The sequence below is a fragment of the Narcine bancroftii genome, chromosome 1 (assembly GCF_036971445.1).
Source record: "Narcine bancroftii isolate sNarBan1 chromosome 1, sNarBan1.hap1, whole genome shotgun sequence".
In the NCBI taxonomy this organism is placed as follows: Eukaryota; Metazoa; Chordata; class Chondrichthyes; order Torpediniformes; family Narcinidae; genus Narcine; species Narcine bancroftii.
In genome coordinates, this window is record NC_091469.1 from 198,801,934 (window position 1) to 198,824,000 (window position 22,067).

Below are 22,067 nucleotides of genomic sequence, written 5' to 3' on the forward strand. Positions count from 1 at the left end.
TGGAGAAAAGATTCTGATTGCCCATCTTCTCAAGGCCTCTCATGATTCTACAAATTTCTATCGGATCTCAGCACGGCCTCAGGAGAGAACAACCCAATTTTGTCCAATCTCTCCTTCGAACGTGCCCTCTAAAATAGCCAACATCCTGGAAACCTCTTCTGTGCTTTTTTCCAAAACACCACATCCTTCCTGATGTGGCAGACCAAAACTCAGTATGGTAAATGTAGTCCATCTAAAATGTTTTACTTAGCTGCAACATAACCTCCCTACTTTTCTACTCAATGCCTCACCCAAAGAAGCCAAGCAGTCCATACATCTTGTTTAACACCTATCTACCTGCATGGCCTCTTTCAATGAGCTATGGACCTGGTCCCCCACATCCCTTTGCACAGCAATGCTCTTAAGAATCTTGCCATTAACTGTAATCATTCCCCTCACATTTGTCCTCACAAAATGCAATAGCTCACACCTGACCAGATTAAACACATTTAGCTGTTTCTTTGCCCATATTGGTAGAAGAAATTAAGTAGTGAAGACAACATAGGGAGGGTTACAGATTGAGGGAGTGGGAATATGGAGAAAAATAGTGCATTTTGGCAGGAAAAATAAGAGGAGTAACAGGGGAGATTAAAGAGCTCCAAGAGGCAGACGATTCTGGGGCACCATAGTCTTAGGAGAAGGATGTTCATCTCAGACAAAACCTGGAATGGACAAATTACCTTGTAAAGGAAGGTTGAACAGATGACAAGGAAGGTGGAGGAACACTCTGCAGGAGCTGGCTTGCACCTGCTGGATCTACTGGGCTCCTGGGTCATGGTAAGAGTTAAAGATTTGAAGATCTGCTTTGAAGAATAATTTATAGCCTTTATACATTACTGTTAGAGAACCATCTCTAACCCATAATGGGGTTTGTACTTACTGGCACAACAAGCGACGTTATTCCACTGGCTAATCCTGTTAGCAGTCTACCAATGTAAAGCATCCAGATGTTCTGTGCTCCAACAATAACTGTAAACCCAATAATGTATGGAAGACCACACATCATCAGACTTTGCTTTCGGCCAACTTTATCAACGATCCATCCTCCTATTATTCCACCCACGGCTGCTCCAATGGTAACTAAGGACTGCAGAGGTAGATAAAGATAAACTATTTTCAAATCATTAAAATAAATAGGTTTCAATCTCAATAGAAAGCATGCACAGAACCATACAGAACAGATCACCATACAATGATCTAAAAAAAAGTTCAAAATTTAGTCCCATATCTTCAGCCATGGAATATGCTGGAAAGTTGATTTGGAGTATGAGGGCAGTACAATTCAGGTTTTGAAGGATTCTAACCAGAAACATTGACCATTCTTTTTCCTCCCACTGATGTTGCTCAACTCACCGAGTTCCTCCAGCAGACTTTTTCTTTTAAAAAGCAGGAAATGTGTCTGATCATAAAACACCAAATATTAAAGAGCATAAATTTGAGCACATTCAGTTGGTTTTGGGTGGGGGGGTGGAGAAGAATTGCTCACACTCTGGGTGAAATCCTTTATTAAGTCTTGCTCCAGATTCCAACATCTGCAGTCTTGTCTAAAGGAAAACATGATATCAGGTGGAAGTCTTTTAACATTTTGCATAACAAATGCTACATGAGCACCACACTAACCACCTCTCATGTGCCTGGATGAGCAGAATGGGTAGGTGATTGAGGGAATCCATGTCATCAGCAAGAAAACAGACAAAGCAGGATAAAGACAGTCAAGGAAATACTCAAGAACCTTCTGACTTGTACAATACAGAAAAATAGTAATCACTTACTCCAAACCAGGAAGCCTGATTGGAATTAAGTTTCAGATCTGGATTTAGATTTGATTCTAGTTCTGGAATAGCGGGAGAACTGTATCCAAGGACGAATCCAAAGCTGAGAGGCCCCAAAACAGCAGCAAATGTGGCCAGATAGAGGTTCCTGTTCTTTACTTTTCTATACAAAAAAAAAGAATTGTTTAATTCTAGACTCTTAATTACTTAACATTAGAAGAATTCCAACATTTCTACCAACTGAACTGAGAGCATCTCAAAGCATATCTCAATGATAAAAAAAAACTTCTTGAACATAAAAGCAAACTTGTCAAAGAGATGTTAAGTTCAAAAATTTACAAGAAGCATAATCAGGAGAAGTAGGAACAATTGAAAAGGTTTCCAGGTCAAAAAAAGATGTTTGAGGAACTCAACAGGTCAGGCAGCATCCATGAAAGAAAGTCATTGTTTTGTGTCAGGACTCAATAGCGAATAAAATGGGAAGGAGTGACACATCCAAGTACATTACATCAATGGGGAAAAAGGAGGGAAGATGATGTGGGGGAGGGGCCAAGAGGTGATAGGATATGCTTGTAGGGTTATTTGCAAGGCAGGTATCACCATTGCTTTGTAGCTAAATTGCCTCCTTTATTCATTAACAGGACAATACACTTCTGGTGTTTGTGTACTTCAGTTTAGGTTTCAAAGGAATTCCCTGCAAGAAGTACTGTGCAATGCTGCACTGTACAAGTTTTTTTTAAAAACATACATCATTTGGAGTTTCCACACATTTATTGAAAAACTAATTGAAAAATTGATTAGATTATAAAGTGTTACATTTCAAATGGCTAATTTCCAAAATTAACTAAATTCCATCATTCCAAATACATAAGTATACAATTGCATTTTACAACACAATCATGGATGAACAAATCTAAAAAGTAGAGCCAATTTTGTTATTTCAATAGGTAATAGTTAAAAAATGCAACTTGCCATGTTCAAAAAAAAAATCAAGAAAGAAGCAGTCATAGGAAGTAAAAGGCTAAATGTCAAACATTAAATCAAATTCTGTTTGAGTACTGACCTTGTTGGCAAACACCAGCATGGATTAAAACCCAAGGGAGCACGGTAATGATACGCTGACTACTAAGTTACAAGTAAAGCATTTGCAATTACGTGGAGGAAATTAGTTTGACTTCCATGTTACATTTACTTTCAATTAAATGATGGATAAGTGGCTTCGAGGCAGGACGAAGAGCGCTGTAGGTTTGCCAGCAGCCATGCCTGTAGCTGGAGGAACTCAGCGGGTCTAGCAGCATCAGTGGAGGAAAATAACTGACAATGTTTCAGACAGGAACCCCTTTTCTCCAACTGATGCTGCTTAACCCATTGAGTTTCTCTGGCGGATTGCTTGTGGCTCTATTCTAGACCTGCAGTCTCCTGTGTGACTCTACACCTGCAGTTGATGGGTAAAATCTCAATGCGCCCAGCTTAATGGTCCCAAATGTCATGGATAAGAGACATCTTGAACTAAATGGAAGTATGAAATATGACTGAAAGTGTTTCACAATGAATTTTAACGTACAAAACTACTTAATTAAAAACAAAAATATACACATCAAAACAGACAAACAAAAACCTTTTCCATATGCATCTTTTGGATGAAGATCAGTAATCACACTTAAAGGAATGAGTGCGGTATGTGTCAGCTATCAACTTGGTGGATAGCTGAAAGGCCAGATACAAAGTGCAAGAGGATGTGATACAATCCCGAAGATACTGGACAGAAGTCAGTTGGCCCACCAAACCCATCCCAATAATCAAGCACTCATTTATACAAATCCTAACAATCCCATTTTACTTCCCTACATTACCACCAACAGACACACCAATTCTAGTATTAAACTACATTTAGGAGTAATTTATAGTGATCGATTAAAAGCTGCAGATTGCTGGGATGTGGCAGCAAACTGAAGTGCCTGAAAGAAGCCCACAGGGAGAATGCGTAAAAACATCCAGCACCAAGGTCACTGGAACTATGAAGTTGCAGCTCTATGAACTGCTCCACCATGCCACCACAATGCCCCTGTTTTCTTTTTTTTTTAATAAATTTTTTATTTTTCACACCATAAATCACATTAGCCATGATATACACTTTTTCTTTTTCACACATATACAGTGACTTTTTCTCCCCCCCCCTCCCTCCTCCCAAGCCATCCCCCCACCCCCCCCCCCTCATCCATTTTAGGTATACAATCTAGGTTGCATTAAGCCAGTCAGATAATGTTGTCATTCAACAAAAATACACCAGAAATTCCACTGAGTCCATTCTTTTCTTTTCCTTCCATCAACTTAGGTAATGTTTGTTCCTGGTAGGTTTTCGCTATTGTATTTAATGTAAGGCTCCCATACTTGTTCGAATATTTTAATATTATTTCTTAAACTATATGTTATTTTTTCTAATGGAATACATTTATTCATTTCTATATACCATTGTTGTATTTTCAAATTATCTTCCAATTTCCAGGTTGACATAATACATTTTTTTGCTACGGCTAGGGCTATCTTAACAAATCTTTTTTGTGCATCTTCCAAGTCAATTCCAAAATGCTCCTGTTTTCGATGATAAATTCCCGGTGGAGCAACGGGTTAGAACTTGAATGTCTACTCTTGTAACTTGCATGCACTGCAGAGCACAAGCACAGCAACCTGGCACATATGATCACGTGCAAATGAACATATGACCACGTGCATCACAGCTAGACAGTGGTTGAAAACCAAACCCTCAATGGAAAGTTAGAATAAACATCTTTGCACTTTAGAGGCCTGCAAAAAAAGGAATTAAATTCAACTTGTTGAAAAATCTCATTAAAAAGGTTCAGCATCTAGTTGTTCAACATAATCTAAACACGAGTTACCAGAAGATTGCTCTATATTCTGCAGCTACTGGAACTTACTACTCCATCTTGTTGACAGCTACCTTTCAATGAAGACTTGGATTTAGAAAAAGTGGAGGTGCAAAACATTGAATCCAAGTAAAACAATGGTGTGAAGAATCTACACAATCTAAACTGTGAAGTATAAATCACATCTAGTGCTTGCACAAAATCAAGAGGGACAAGAGATGAGCAAAAGGCAGGCAGGTGCCTGTATAAAAAGGCAGGGGGAGGAGGGAAGAAAAATGCAGATCAATAGGAAAAAGGCCATAGGTGAAGATGGATAGGTGAGGAAAGCTGAGAATGGATCAGTGGCTCTGTGAATGCAGAGCTGGAAGAAAGTAAACAGATGGAAAGGGAAAGAGAGCTGAGGGAAAGGAGACATAGGGGCAGGGGAAGGGAAGGGACAAGGTGGGGGTTAATAGAAACAAGTCGATGTTAATGACATCCAGTTGGAGGGTGACCAGACAGAATGACTTGTTGTTCTTCCACTTTGTGGATAGTGTCAGTCATGGACATGACATATCTGCATGGGAATTGAAATGGTTCGTCATTGATGCGGACAGAGTGAGGTGCTCACAAAGCAATCTTCCAGTCTGCGTCCAGTAACTCCAATGTAGAGGATACCAAAACAGGAGTATTGGATGCAGTAGATAATCCCTGAAGATTTATTGCTTCACTTGGAGGAATTGTTTGGGGCCCCCGAATAGTGGTGAGGGAGGAGGTGTGGGTGCAACAGTAACATTTCTTGCTGTCAAAGGGATGAGTATCAAGGGGGGGATTGGTGGGAAGAGAGGAGTGGATGAGGGAGCGGTACCTGTAGAAAGCAGAGAGGGGAAGATGTGTCTGGTGGTGAGATCATATAGTAGGTGGTGGAAATGGCAGAGAATTATATTATAATGGATGAGAAGGTTAGAGGGGTGATAGGGGAGGGAGGACAAGGAGAATCCTGTCCTTGTTGTGCTTGGGGGCAGAGGGAGACAAGTCAGATGCACATGTATGGGGATATGTGGGTGAAGGCCAAGTCAATGGCAGCAGAGGGGAAGCCACTTTTTTTTTTTTTAAGGAGGACACCCCAGATAATGTTGCATGGAAGGCCTCATCCTGGTAGCAGATGTGACAGTGAAACTGTGAGAAAGGAATGGAATCCTTACAGGGGACAGGGTGTGAAGGTGTAGTTGAGGTAGCTGTGAGAGTTGGAGGGTTTGTAGAATATGCCTACTTTTTGCTCATAACTTGTAGGGCTCAGGGTCGAAACATTGTTATATATCATTACCAACCTTTGGATGCTGCGTGACCTGCTGAGAGTTTTTACAACAAATCTTTCATGTTTGACATGGGCAATTTTTGAGATTAAGTTTACAGCACCTGTGTGCTTGTTCTACAGCATTTCTCACTATTCTTAATAAAACATTTCTTTAATCCTGAAGGTACCAGCCCCACTTTTTCCCACTTCTAGCCTTCCATCGTCCTCAGGCAACTGCAATGCTTTCGTGTTGGTCTTACATGATGCATCTTGTGAACATCCCTTGGCAAGTTTGGGATTTCTCACATCATAAGTGCAGCTCTTGCTATCAGCTTTACTACATTATAACAAGAGCCCCATTAGTCTTGACAATGCTTATGTAAAATACGGGTCAATTACATTTGGTCTGTGCATTAAATCTGTTAAATATTTCTGTTTGAACATTGTACATTTTAAAAAATTTGACAAACTTCTCTCATCCACAAGTACTCTCCATAAAAACTATTTTCAATTTAAAGGTCACAATTCTAAACAAGTAATTGTAAAGGGGTGACAGTAATAGTCTAAAGAAGATTGAAATAATGTTCCCATTTACACCTGTGCCTTTGGGAACTTCATGTCATTTAACTTTCTTTAACTCCTAATTTAAGGGCATGATCTAGCACTTTTCTCTCCCATATCTTTACAACATAAATGCTTTTCAAAACAGCTTTGGCTTATAAAATCAAATCCCTGAACAGGAAAAAAGGACTGTATTTGATTAAAGTTAATACACAATACAAGAAATAAAGAGCTATTCAACCCCGTGCCTGCTCTGTAATTCATGCCAGATTTTTTTACCCCAGTAGCATTTTCCTGCATTAACCCCTTATTCTTCAGAGTGGTGTCCACCACCAAATCAGCCATGACCTTATCAAATGGCAGTGGACTCAAAGGGCCAAATGGCCTATTCTAGCTCTCATTTCTTGTGTTCAATTCTCGCCGATCCAAAAATGTCCTTAGCTAGATTGTGCTAAGTAGCAGTCTCCACAGCATTCCAAAGATTCATAACCCCTTGAAGAACCTTTTTCCTTTTCATCTCAGTTCTGAATAGCCAATTCCTCATCTTGAAACCACGATCACTAGTTCTAGACACACCAACCAGGAAAACCACCATCCCAGCAAGAATACTCAAGAATTTAGTATGCTTCCTAAAGATATCTTTCATTCCTTTCAACTATAAACAGTCTGCTTAATTTTGCTATGATGGATAATACCAGCCCCAAATCCAGAAATCAGTCTGATGAACCCTCATTGAATGAAAACCAAAATAAAGTTTCAGACACACAAAATCTAAAATTAAGAATGGAAATTCTCAGTAGGTCAGGCAGTATCTATGGACTAGAAAGAAAAAGGGTTAGGTTTCTTTGTCTGTGTAATATGTTAACAGTGGGGCTGTGGAACACACTAACAGGTCTGATTTTCCCCATAGAAAAACAAAGCCAAAATGAAATGCCTATTATTGCAAGTATATCTTCACTTGGATAGGGAGATCAGATTTGTACACCGTATTCTTACTTGAAGATGGGGTTGGGGGGGGGGGGGGGGGGAAGAGTGGATGGTGGGCAATGCAATTGGAGAAAAAAAACATCCTTACTCTCAAGCTCAAATAATCTTACAAAGGCCACATGGACTTCCCAATTACTTCACCTACCTGCATGTCACTTTTCAATGGCTTGCGTACAAGGACACCCAGGTCACTACAAACACAAATAGCTTCCAATACCTTCTCATTCGACCATATTGAATAGAGTTATTGGAAAATGGAGTAGCTGTTGTCTGATATTAAACCTTCATTGGCTTAAATCATACATCAATTTTCAGCAGTGTGAAGAAAGCACCACATGGTTCCTGAAATTTATAGGGAAATAAGTGAATATTTGATCATCAAACAAAGGAATGCTTGTTGCAGCTTCTGGTAACCCAAGCCTGCAATAAAGCAATTTACTTTATGGAATGACCTTACCTTGAAGGAGGACTCAGGCTTGAAACATTAGACATACGTTCCTCCAGCAATTTTTCTGCTTCACTACAATCATGGTGTCTGCATACTTTAGTTTTTCACGACTGCATAGAATTAAATTTGTTCCAAAGTGGGAGCATTGCACAATGCTGGACACATACACTTCAGGAGTTATGCACAACTTCTTGAAATAAAAATTCCATTGCAATGAGATTAGACCCGCTTTCCATGATTGGTCGAATCAATTCTATTGAAATTAACATTTTACCTAATTTTTTTTTAATATCTTTTCATTCCTAAATCCTTTTAGGACTCACTTGATTCACTTGCATCTTCCCATAAAAGGCATGGAAAATGCCCCCACTTAAAAAGCTCATCTTCAAAAAAGTTCCTATTTTTAGATTGTATTACTGGGCATTTAATGTATGTAATTTGCTTCATTTGTTACACTTTGATAATCTACTTGACCACCCTTAATAGGGAGAAGTGGAACTGAATTTTACTAAAAGTACATTGGCAATTCTCGGGTTTTTTTTAATTTCATCTTTATATAAACTAACTGATAATTAGACAGTTTGAGAATATGGGCACAATTTAGAAGATTTTTTAATTTCAGAGTTTTTTTTCTTGCTAGCTCTATTATATCTAATCATCTTTTTCAACCTTCTTTAATGACTGACACAGATTACCATTATTTCAATGTACAAGTCAACTGGCCTACAAGTCGATTTCCCCTTTGTTCAGCCTAATTTTAAAGGTTTTATGGTATATCCATCATATCAGTCAACCCCCATTTTTCAGTCTGTCTGGGCCTCCCAGGAACAAGCCAAATATTTAAATTATTTTTAAAATCACGCCAATTGCAAGTAACAAAACTGTAAATTAAGTTTAAAAAACCCCTCATCCTACTGGCCAGGAGCAGCAACAGCGTCATCATGCTCCTGGTGGTAGCAGAAACCTCGGCCTACCAGACAGCAACAGCCCACGGAGCTGGAGCAGCAACAATGTGCTACAGGTGGGAGAAGAAATGTCAACCTACCAGACAAGAGTGGTGACAGCAACCTCAGGGTCCCAGTTATGGCAGTGCCCAGCGGTGGGGAGATGTCAGGGAGAGGCGTTGGCACCGGCAGTGGGGAGGTGCTTCCAGCATTGACTTATACGCTGAATTGACATCAATCTGTTTTTTTTCAGCGAATTTAAGGCCTCAAAAGTATTTCCCGTGAACAAGTCGAACTCCCACCCCCAACTTTTTAAGAAATTTTAAGGGTTTCATGACTCGACTTGGATGCAGAAATAAACGGTAAATATTTTAAAGACTTTATTTGAAACAATTTTGTTTCCTTCAAACAATTGGTGGTAAAATTCACTCTTTTATCGGCCTCAGATCCCTGGCTTTCTGCAAATTCCTGAGGCAAACATTCTTGATACATTTTTTGATTTATGACTTTCACATAAAGGTTTAATATCTCTTATTTATAATAATGTGCTTGATTTAAAGATAGCCTAATTAGTTAAAATTAAGATTGGGAACAGGATTTAAATGTTTCATTCTCAGATGAGGTGTGGGACTTGATTCGTAATCTGATTAATACTACTTCCTTTTGCGCACTGCACTATTTGATGTAATAGAGTACCTATGTCTAAAGTTAAATGGTTTAGTTTTTATTCAGATATAAATCCTCTGTGACAAATGTAAAATTGGTGAAGCATTTTTGGTTCACATGTTCTGGACCTGCCCTAGTTTAGAAAAGTTTGGAAAGATAGCTTTCAAACATAATCGGTGATTTTCAAGTTTAAATTAGAACCTTGCACTTTAATTGCTCTATTTAGTTTATTGCAAGATGTTTTACTGACTCCCAACCACATTTTTTCTTTACTTCATTGATAGCCTGCCATGCAGTTTTGATTAAATGGAAAAATAATACTCCACCTACACATACTCAATGGTTATATGTTTATGTCTTGTTTAAGTTTAGAGAAAAAAAAAATCAGGTATGCCATCAAAGTTAAAAATATTAAATTCCAAAAGACGGGACCCTTTTTTATGGACTATTATCATAATCTGATGAAATAAGATTGTTCTGAAACTTTGGTGCTGTCCCCATATCCAAGTAGTTGTCACTTTATTCCTATATGTTAACTTCTAACCTTGCTTAGAGGTAGAGGGTTTTGATTAAATTTTATTTTTTGCTTTTCCCTTTTGGTTTTTTGTTGTTAATTCTATTTTTCAATATGTTTGTGCTCTGGATTTTTTTTTTTTAATCATGAAAAGCTTTTTTTGTAATTATTTTTTTTCTTTTGAATCTTATAGCACAATATATAACTACTGTTTTAAGTATTTATAATGTATAATATACACACCAATAAAAATATTTTAAAATGAGAAAAGATTAGATCCATTTTCAACAATCATAAATATGAAGTTAGAATAGCTAAACATCTCATCGCCCAATGTGCAAGTATAAACCATCATAAGATAATCACTTTGAAAGATTGTCCAAGACAGGTCATCCATGCAGAAATGCAGTGAACAATTAATGCACCCACAAGATCATTCTGCCATTTGCTTCAGATAAGAATGCCATTCTGCAATCCCATTATTAGTGAACTAACCAAAGTTCAAACTTCAGATTTATTGTCAGAAGACATAGATGACATCACATACAACCCTAGGATTCTTTTTTTCTGCAGCCAGGCAGAATGGTAGTGCAAAAAAACTGTACTCAAGATAGGTATACAAGAGAAATGTAAACAAAGAAATTTAAAAACAAAACTGTGCAATAAAGAAAAAATAATGTGCAAAATAAGATTCTTTTAAAGAGACCCTGAATGAGTGTTGTTTAGGAGTGGGATGGTAGAGGGTGAGCAACTGGTCATGAACCTGGTATACAAGTTCCACAGAGAATATCACCCAAGTTAGAAAGCACAATGTGCAGAAGTTTCAGTGCCTACCAAACCTTAGAAAAAATTTAATGACCACAACATTGCTAAAAAGCAACATCATTTCTTTTGCAAAAAAAAACTCAGTTAATAGCAAGTCTTGCAATAAGTGAGTCTGCCTGATGTTTAGACTCCTGAGGTTTGCCCAAAAAACACACACAACATGGAGTCTATCACTCCTCTTAGCAACCACGATCCTCTCTGAATTCTTTCATAAAGCAGCAAGGCACGTGAACATTAATAAAAAACTATCAATTGACATTATCCTACAGTAGGCAGATTCCACACTGATGTAAAAAGGAACTAACAAACAAACTTTCAAAGACCTTTCATGAGTCACTAATGCATTTAGTTAAAATATAAAAATGAATCCATCCACACTGGACAAATAAAATTTGTTGTAATAGGAGGTAATGTAGCAGAGAATACATTCGACTCAGAGCAGTAAGAACTGACAACTGCAAAAAGTAAAAGGCAGGAAACAAAATGTTGGCAAGGTGACTAATACAGTATTCAAAGATGAGGGGACAATGTTTCTCAGCTGCAGTACTGACCAGTTGCAGGCAAGGTATCCACATCAGGAATATCCATCTTCTGCAAATAGACCCAACTCAAAAATTCAGCCTTATAAAAATTAAAACTCAATAGTTAAATATTCACAGAAAAATAAACAAATTTTAATTAAAAATATGAAAATAATACAAGATTAGAAATATTTAATCTTCCTCTATTCCTTTGATCCAAAATTTCTATTGAAATTAATAAGGGTTCATCCTGTGCCAGAAACAATTCCCAGGCATAATGTCATCAACTCATTGTGTATTCCCACCACTGTCAAGTCACTGATGAAGGGAGAGAAAGACACACACCTTTGCTGGATGTACCACAGCATGGTATGTAAGTGACTCAGCTCAAATGTTACAGAAAGTTGCGAATGAACATAATGCAAATTTCTAATCCCTCCATGGACTATGCCTACCATCTACATCTCTTGCAACTCAGGAAAGGCAGCTGATACATTGGAGGACCCATCACACCCCGACATACAATCTTCTCCCATCAGGGAGGATCAAGAGTGTGAAAGCAGGCACAAGGAGGTTTGAAGATAGTTTCTTCCCCATTGCTATCCATATCCAAAATAACATCATCATTCTGGTCACCCAATTATAGATAGGATATCAACAAGGTAGAGAGAGTGCAGAGATTTACGAAAATTTTACCCGAGTTTCAGAATTTATATTATAAAGAAAGATTAAGCAGAACAGGTCTTTATTTCTTGGAGCATAGAAGGTTGAGGGAGGATTTGATAGAGGTATTAAAGATTATGAGGGGAATAAATAGATTTGATGTGGATAGGCTTATTCCCTTGAGGGTAGGAGAGATTGAAACAAGAGGTCATGAGTTAAGAGTTAAGGGGCAAAAGTTTAGAAATAACATGAGGGGGAACTTTTTCATGGAGTGGTGGCTGCATGGAATGAACTTCCGGGAGAAGTAGTGACGGCAGAGTCCAGAAAAAATTGAATATCTATGGATGGGATGAGAATGGAGGATTATGGGCAAGATGCAGGTAGGAGGGACTAGAGGAGAGTACTTGGGTTCAGACTAGAAGGGCCAAGCTGGCCTGTTTCTGTGCTCGGACCTCCAGCACAGGTTACACGCTGGTGGTAGTTGGCCAGGGTTTTCTTGACTCAGGCCTGATTAAAGTCACTGACTAAGATATGTAATGAATATCTTTGTTTACTGACCACATCATGCAGCTTCGCAAATTCCCGTTTGTAATAGGCATTGGGAGGGATACAAATTCCCGTGACAATCAGTAGGCCTTTTCACACCGCAGTGCAAAATGAAGATTCCTGGGAAATTTTCCCCAAGAACCCTTCTATGAACCTGCGGTGTGAAAAGGTCAGCCCGGGAATTTTAAAAGGGTCAGCAGCCCTACCCCTTAGGTAGGGTCAAGGACCTGGGTAATTTTCCTGGGCCACCCTCTCACTGCGATGTGAAAAGGCAAATGGCCAAGCAGGGGAAGCTTTGTGACATCAGCGCTTGCATGCTGCGTCACAATATCTCCACACAACAGTGGGCCCCTTTAGCACGTCACAACGGCAGCACAATGCAGGATGAATAGCCGTCTTTGTTAATCAAAATCCCTCACGCAGCTAGAGGGATTGATGGGAAGTGGCCTTACTCTTACACCTGAAAGTGCAAGACGCCCCCCCTCCAAAATTGCTAGGCAGGACAAATTCCCAGGAATTTGACAGCAGTGTGAAAGGCCCAGTAGGTTCTACATTCCCAAGAATTTCATCAGGCCCAAGTAGGGTCACCGATCACCTGTGGTGTGTAAAGGCCTATTGATGACAACTCAGGTTAGATAGAAGGGTCTGCATTTAACCAAGATTTGCTCTAAGGTAGTAAAGCAGGAGGCTGACATAACCCCAATGTCCATGCACCACACAATATTAACGAAAAAAAACATACATACCATCCCCCTCCCTTTTCCAGAATCCGAGTTCCAATCCAGTCTGTGAATGGTGAAATTGTTTGGTTTGATAAAACAGCCTTGCCCTCAAGAGGTCCAATTTTAATCTTCAGTGACTGGACATTTGCCAGTAATATGGACAGTAGGGTAGGTCTCAGACACTTGGGTTCAGTCTTGTTTGAATCCCAGCCTCACTCCATGTTTTCTACTTCTACCTTGGTGGTGGTCTGTCCCTTTAAGGCCTCTGCCTTCCAGCCAACCTGTTCCTGACTCAGTCGTTACCCAGAAGATTTGTGAATCTAACTGTGTTCAGCAACTAGTCAGTCATTAAAAAAACAGTACACAGTTGACTGTAATGAAAGCAGCTGGGAAGTTTTAAAAGAGTATTTAACAGGAGTTCTGCAGCCAGCAGAAAGTTGCTGTGAGTTGCTGCCACTATTTACATTTTTTTATCCACCAATACATTTAATTTACAAGTGTACCTTTTTCCCCATGCCGGTTCACTGCCAGGACTGTCATTAGGCCAACAGGAACAATGTACATGTTGTCCCTTGGTGCTGGACTTGGGAAGTACAGACTTGGAGCCAATAGTATAGTTAACAAACGCAGAATGCGATTAAATGTTAACTCATGTCTGCACAGATGCCATTCATCTCATTGGTTGAGCATTTCTGGTTTATTCCACATTTACGTCATTCAGTCTTTTAGCAAAAGGAAAAGGCCAGAAAAAACTGTGGGTTGAACAACATCCATGAGGGGAAAGGAGTGATCAATATTTTTGGGTCGAAGAGCCACATTCGGACAGCATTGACAATTTATTCCTCTCATGTCCCCATCTTCCCCAAACAGATATCTCTTGATCTATAGTTCCTCCAGGTTTGTATTTGCCCCACATTCCAGCATCTGTAGTCTCTTGCATCTATCTCCATTTAATCTTTTACTTCTGCTCGCTAGTACCCAACCACCTGAGGAACAAGTCGTCAGGTTCCTGCAGGGAGCTTGTATGTTCTCTCCATGGCTACACAAGATTTCTTCCTCAGCCAAAAAAGACCTAGTAGCTAGTTGGTTATGACTATTTTCTTTGGAACAGGAAGACCAAGTGTGACTCAATTAGCGTATAAAACTATAGGACACATATTATATACAAGAGGACCTTGTTGTGTATGCACTTACACAATTAGGTCTCGGAGACTTGGTGCTTTCTCATTAATACCATCAGACTAACATGGCTACTGACAGCAGGGCAGGCTTATACACAACACTCTTCCCCTCCCATGCAATAAATGTTGAATGGGCCCCCTCTAACTACTATTACTACATTGGGCCCATGACTACTAGTGCGAATTAGAGTACATAGAATGAGTGATTATAATATGGAAAGGAACTTTATAATTATGCAACATAGTCCTGAAAGCACTCTGATGGTCTTCACTCTCTTGGAATGCCTTGACGTGGAATGCTGGAACAGAATTTGCTTGGGGCTGTTCTGGATGGAACCCAATGATATTCGAGTCAATGGCAACTGCCGGCCTTCGCTGGCCTCCATGGATCTACATGCTGGGCTACCCGTCTCCGCCCCTATTTAACTTGGACAAAGGGGTTGGATTGCTGTGGCAGGCCACAGCAGGACTGGTTCTACCTCCTCCGGGTCATGAAGTAGCTCGTGAACATGTGTCAGACAATGGCTGCAATTGGTCAAGGTGTCGTTTCCACAGTCTACCTCCCATTAGAACAGCATATGAGCAGGGGATCAACTTTTGTAGGATCACCCCTACCACCCATGGGTCTTTGTATTGTCTGTAATCTTGAGCCAGTACTCTCTCGCCCACCTCCAGTGTTCTAGGTAAAGTTTGTGGCAATGTGGATTTTTCTAAACTGAGGCCCAGATCTGGGTAAACCGTTGATAGTCTCATCTGCAGGTTGCAGCCAAACATCAATTCTGTTGGGGTGTGTTTTGAGGTAGAATGCAGTGTTCCTGTACCCCAATATCTGCAATTCTGAGTCCAGGAGGCATTTAGGAGTTTTTTTTTTTAAATAAAGTTTTCATCACCTTTTTGAATGTCTGCACAAAGTGTTCCACCTTCACGTTAGTACTTGGATGATAGGGTGCCGACAAAATATGGCTGATATTGTTGTCGCACATAAATTTCTTAAAGGTTCTGATGCAAACTGGGGTCCACTGTCCGTGACCAATTCGTGAGGTAATCCTTATGTGGCAAACATGGCCCGTAGAAGTTTAATTGTAGAATCGGCTTTGTATTTTTTCAGATGCAAAACTATTGGCCATTAGAGTGTCTCTCCCATGAATGGCCCTGCAAAGTCTATGTGAATCCGATGCTAGGGTCTGGAAGGCAATTTCCATGGGTTGTCCTCGGCCTGTGGCATTTTTGGATGCATTGATTGACCCATTTTGCATTCTCTCACTGTTGTTTCAATGTCTCTGTCTACTGATGTCCACAAAACATGCATCCGGGCCAGTGCTTTAATTCATACCATTCCTGGATGGTTGTGGTGCAGCTCTGTTAATTTGGTGTTTTACCATTTGGCTGGGATAATTGTATGGGTATCCCAAAGTTAACATCCTTCTTCAACTGTTAGTTCATGGCAACGTGTGAAGTAAGCTTTCAGATCTTCTGGTATGACCTCAGATTCTGGCCATCCATTAAGGGTGAAGTATAAAACTTTGCTCAACTTTGCCTCCTTCCAGGTTTCTTTGCTGATCATCTGAGCCGTAAATGGGCAGTTTTAGCTTTTCTTGGTTGACAGCTGCTGCTTCTGTTGTCCATTTAAAAACTTCTTGTTCAGTTTTGGGAAGTGGTAGGCATGATAAGGCATGGCTGTTGAGTGTTTCCGGTTTGTTTGACCTCGTAGTTGTATGCAACTAGTAGCATGGCTCATCTCTGATTTCTGGCTGCAGCTAATATTGGTATCCCTTTGTGAGGGCCCAGAATCATACAGAAGTTTGTTGTCAGTGATAAGGGTGAAAGTTCTTCCATTGAGAGATTGGCGGAATTTTTTTTTTTAAAACATCTATTTATTTATTCATTCATTCATTATATTTATTATTTTTTTTTTTTTTTAAAAAACACCAAAAATTATTGCTAATCCTTCCTTTTCCAGTTGTGCATTTGCGTGCAGTTAATATCCACAAAGCATATGCCACTGGTTGCTCACCCTTCTGTGATTTGGGACAATGCTGCTCCCAGTCCTACTGGTGAAGCATCAACAGCTAGAGTCACTGCCTTATTTGGGTCGTAGTGGATCAGAACCTCATTTGTTGATGTTAATATTTTAGTCGATCAACAATTTTTAGTTTCCGTATTCCAGTACATTTTTTTTTTTTAAAAATCTTTGAGTAAGCGGTTTAGGGGGCTACATAGTATAGACAGGTTAGGGATGCATTTCCAATAGTAATTTATAAACCCTAGAAAGGACTGTAATTCCGACTTGTTGGTTGGATATAGGACTTCTGTAGCTGCCTGATCCATTTGCACCCCCTCCTTGTCGATTGTAAATCCCAGTACGTCACTGAGGGCAGCACGAAGACACACTTATCCCGTTGTATTCATACGTTGGCCAGTTGTAGTCTGCTTAGGACCTTCAAAGTTTTGTAAGAGTTCTCTGTCGTTTTGGCCCATGATATCATCAAGGTAACATCCCACTGGTATTCCATGTAGTAATTTGTCCATTGTATGGAGAGAAAAAACTCCAATGATGGAAAATGGGCACCAGATTTTGTTTCCATCCGAACACAAGTTTTGAATTGTTGAAAAAGAGAAAGGAATTTAATGTAGTTAAAAATATATTGTGGAAGAAAGGTTATGGATTTGTTTTGAGATACAATGCTGCACCCAAAAATTTTCTTGATAAGCTTCATTGGGATCTGAAAAAAATTTGTGCTTAAGTTTTTGCTGAATCTTTGTCTGCTAAAGTGGGAAGTAAGGGGTAAAGAGGTTTACTGATTGGTCTGACTGTAAAGCTGAAAGATAAATATGTTTATTTGACTTAAGAGTAGGGAATTAAGACAAGATAATAATAGTTAAATAAAATACACATCGAGACTAGTTAGCACAAAATTGGGGGGGGGGGGGGGAGAGGGAATGTTGACTGCCACCGAATCATGTGGGCAGATGTAGGATTGGCTAAAACTCCAACAAATAAGGGAAGTAAAAGGGTGCATTAATAGTGCATGTCTTTTTGGGGAAATCCTCCCTTTTCTTATTTTCTAACTTTTCTAATTTCTACAAATTTATTTGTATGATATATCTAATTAACTATACTACCTTTGTTATGTTACAAGAGGATTTGGAAGATGAAGGATGGATGAGTAGGGGTTTATTTGATTAAAAATGATTGGGAAGATTAACTTTGAGTTTTAATACAATGGGATACAAAAATCAAATAAAACATAATAAAATATTGGTATTTATAAAAATATATACAGGAAACACATCTAGTGGAGAAGGAATTGGATAAATTACAAAGGTAGGTAAAGTAGTGGCATCTTCACTTAAATCAAAGGCTCATGGAGTAACAATATTGATAAATAAAAATGTTAAATGTAGAAAAAGACCCAGCAGGAAGGTGTTTTGGTAGTGTGTCAAATATATTCAGAAAATTGGACCTTGTTGAATCTATATGCCCAAATATAAAAAAAAGAATAAATTTATGCAAAATGTTTTTATGAAACTGTCAAATGCCAATGGGAGATTTTAATTTGACATTAAATTTGAAAATGGACAGATCAGGAAGATATACAGGAGATAGAAAAGTGTCTAAGGAAATAAAAGAGTTAATGGTAGATATGGGACTGATAAATGGAGAAAAGTGCATATGAATAACAGATTATTCATTTTACTCCTTTCGCCATAAGACATATTCACGAATTGATATGTTTTTAGTGGCAGCTCAAATTTAACCCAGAGTTCAACAGGTGGAATATCTGGCATGAACTATCTTGGACTATTCTCCCTTACAATAGTATATGAAGGAAAAGTTAGTGGATATAGATGGAGATTAAATAAGGTACTACTGAAAAGGAAAGATTTTTGTGATTTTGTAAGAAAGCAAGTTTTTTTTATGGAAAATAATAAAGATTCGGTAAAGAATAAATTTGTTATATGGGACACTTTAAAGGCATATTTAAGAGGATAATTAGTTATATGGTTAGAATTTAAAAAAGGACTATGTAAAAGTAGATCAATTAGAGAAAATACAAATTAGTCCAAACAAGGAAAAGAAGAAATTAACAGAAACAAAAAAAGTCAAGCTTAATATGACACAAACATATAAAGTTGAGAACAATATTATGCAAACTAAACAAACACCTTATGAGCTAGGAGAAAGAGCTCATAAGGTGTTGGCATGGCAGTTAAAGAAAGAACAGGTATCTATGGCTATAATAGCAATGAAAGACAAAAATGGTCAGATGGCATACAAATCAAAGGAAATAAATTAAAATTTTTAGTTTTATGAGAAATTATAAAAGTTTGAGTTAAAACAAGGTGAAATTAAAGTTGAGCAATATGTGCGACAAATCCAATTACCAAATTTGTGTGGAGAGAAGAAAGAATTATCTAATTCTTTTGCAGAAGAGGCGATGTGAGGTTTTGAAAACAATGCAAAATAAAAAAGTATCAGAAGGTAGTTTCCCAGTGGAATTTTATAATGAATTGTTGTTGCCAATTTTTAAGAGATATTAGATCAAATGAGAAAAGTAAATGTAGCAGAATATTTCAAGATGGCATTAATAATGGTAATACCAAAAAAAGGGAAAGATCCATTACAAGCAACTTCATATAGACCAATATCTTTGTTAAATGTAGCTTATAAAATTGTATCAAAATTGTGGGCCAATCATTTGGTAAAATACTTCCAAAATTAATCAATATAGATCAGACAGGGTTTATTACAAAAAGAAAGATGGCTGATAATCTAGTGAGTTTTTTAAAATTTGATAAATGTAGCTCAAAAAGGAAAGTTCCAGTGGTAGCAGTTACTTTAGATGCAGAAAAAAGCATTTGATAGATTAGAACAGGACTTTTTATTTAAGGTATTATACAAGTTTGGATTCCCTGAGATATTTATAATAGGAATAAAAGCATTGTATAATGAACCAAAGGCAAAGGTAGTGGTAAATGCTCAAATGTCAAGTTTGATTAGATTAGAAAGGTCTTCTCGACAGGATTGCCCACTCTCACCATTCCTATTTGCATTGGCAATAGAACCATTAGCTGAAGTGATTTGAAGAGATGAGGAAATTATTGGTTTTGAGATGGGAGATAAAGTTCATAAAATTAGAGTTTTTGCTGATGAGGTTAGAGTATATTTGATTAATCCAGAAATCACATTGAATAAATTAAATGAAAGAATATGGATTAGTTTCAGGATACAAGGTTTAATGTGGATAAAAGTGAGATGATTAATGTGGATAAAAGTGAAACTTGCCCCCTTCAAGGTTTTCCAGATGATAACCCCTTTCTTTCAGGTCACCATAGAGTTCTTTTTTGTTTCTCTTATTTCAAGTGAAACATTAGGCAGCCAGACCTCTCCTCTTGCATGAACCACAAGGGCTTTGACCAGGCTGAATTAAGCACTCACAACCGGTCTTCCAAATGGGATTTCCACAAGCTTTCCAGCTTGTCCTGTTCCAGTCCCAGCTGCTGCTGCTGCTGCTGACTGTAAAACTGTCGAACTGATCTCTCTCTCTGAGAGAAAATCTGTTTGACACTCTCTCTGCTTGCAAAACCACATGACCCTCCTAAAACAGCAAATTCCATTCCAGACAATCTGTAGCTACGGCAAGTTCTTTCATCTGTTGCCTTTTTGTAAGCAATAATCCATTAGTGAAGTCTCTTGGGCATTTTCCAAAGCTTTTGCAAAGGTTCTGGGGCTGACATGCCTAGCACAAGCAGAGCTCCAGTATTTTATATTAAATCTGTTTTAAAGTGTTTTTATGTGACCTACACTAAAAAACTTGCTCCAATTTATCTCCCAAAAACATATCTATATGCAATACAAACACAACATAATCTGTCACAAAACATTAGCAATTCAGGTGCCTGAAATGTTTTTTTAGATGATTAAATAAGAGTATTAGAGAGTTTTATGGAGAGAAAAATTAGCAAGGATAAGTATGGAAAAGTTAACATGGAAGATCAAGGAGGTTTGAGACGACCAAATTTTAAAAATTACTATACAGCAGCTCAATTGGGATTTTTGTCCTCCTGGTATCAAAGAAGGGAAAAAGTACCTTGGGTATACATTGAGATGAATATAGGTGAAGAAGTTCCAGAGCAAATACTATACAAGGTAGGAAAGAAAATAAGTGGAGGGTAGGGGGAAAAATTGAAAATTATTTAGTATCTATTGTGTAATGACAATGCAAGCTCATTTGAAATGTATGATACTAATATTTTTCCAAAAAAAATTGGACATTTTATTTTGATATGTCCCTTTCTACTGCAGCGATGGAATCTGGAGTATTTCTGGGCGATGGCTGTATTTCCCGCAACAGAAGCACTGTTGGCGGGATAACCTCCTGGCTAGAAGGTCTTGTTGGCCCATATCCAAATTTTTGTGCCATTTCTGAGCTGAAGGTAGTTCCATAGTGATCTCGAGAGTTACTTTGTCGTCTCTTGCCATAAATTTTTGCTTTGCTTGACGATCTGCCATCCCCATCACCAATCTGTCTTGAAGTGCTTGGTTCAGAAAATGCTCGAAATGACAGTGCTTGGACAGTTTACACAACGCTGCCACGTATTCACTTACTGCCTCCCCTGTCATTTATTTCCTTTCATAGAATTGTTGCCTTTCTGCCATAACCGGTGGTTCCCCAGTGCTGTGCATAACTCAGTCTATGTCTTAGTGTCTGGGAACAGCATAGTTTTGAGATCAAATGTTTCGCTGCCCAATATACTGAGGAATAGGGCACACCTTTGGTTTACCTTGGCTTCATTAATATTATGGGCTACGCAGTAGTGGTTAAACCATTCTATGTAAATACCCCAACTTTTATCTGCTTCACTAAATTCTCTGAACTTTCCCTCCGCCATGTTGGCATGCTTTCACTTTTATCTTTTGGCGGGAACCTGTGGAGCTTGTTAGGTAATCACTTTTTACCCTTATCCTTTTGCTTCCTTCCCCAGTTGGTGCATGTGTAGGTTTCATTTTGTTCCTCGTTGCCACTGTTGTGTATGCACTTAGACAATTAGGACTCAGACGTGGTGCTTTTTCTTTCCTTAAGACCAGCAGACTAACATATAAATATATATGGAGGGGTGACATCATAAAGTGGGTGCCATGATGGACAGTTAACAATAGACCCAACCTCTTAACAGCGAGGTCAGAACCTAGGTATAGATTTAAATACATGGAAGGTGAAGCCAGATGAGAAAAACATTTTTCACTCAGTGATAACAATCTGGAAGCCACTGCATGAAACGGTGAGACCACCCCTCATCACATTTACATGACGCAGGAGACAAAAATGAAGAAACTCAGCAGTTCGCACAACCTCCAGAGAAAGTAAAAGGCAGTCGACGTTTCTTCAGGCATGCCGAAAAATCAGGCAAATGCTCAAGTAGAAAGCTGGGAGAAGGAACACAGGTAAGAGGTAATAGATGCATACAGGTGAGAGGGTGGAAGGGAAAGAAGCCGAGAAATGATTGGGGGGCTG

The 22,067-nt window shown here is 38.6% G+C and overlaps 1 protein-coding gene across 3 annotated transcripts in view; it reads right to left on the reverse strand.

The window, feature by feature from the left end:
• The window catches only part of slc2a8 (solute carrier family 2 member 8), a 63,923-nt gene that overhangs the window by 41,488 nt on the left and 368 nt on the right, over positions 1–22,067 (reverse strand). For all 3 annotated transcript variants that reach the window (XM_069887875.1, XM_069887890.1, XM_069887884.1), the window contains exons 2-3: positions 1,812–1,974; positions 920–1,126 (exon numbers count right to left, since the gene is read on the reverse strand). In XM_069887875.1, the coding sequence (XP_069743976.1) occupies positions 920–1,126; positions 1,812–1,974 (370 nt within the window). The remainder of the gene's footprint in view (positions 1–919; positions 1,127–1,811; positions 1,975–22,067) is intronic.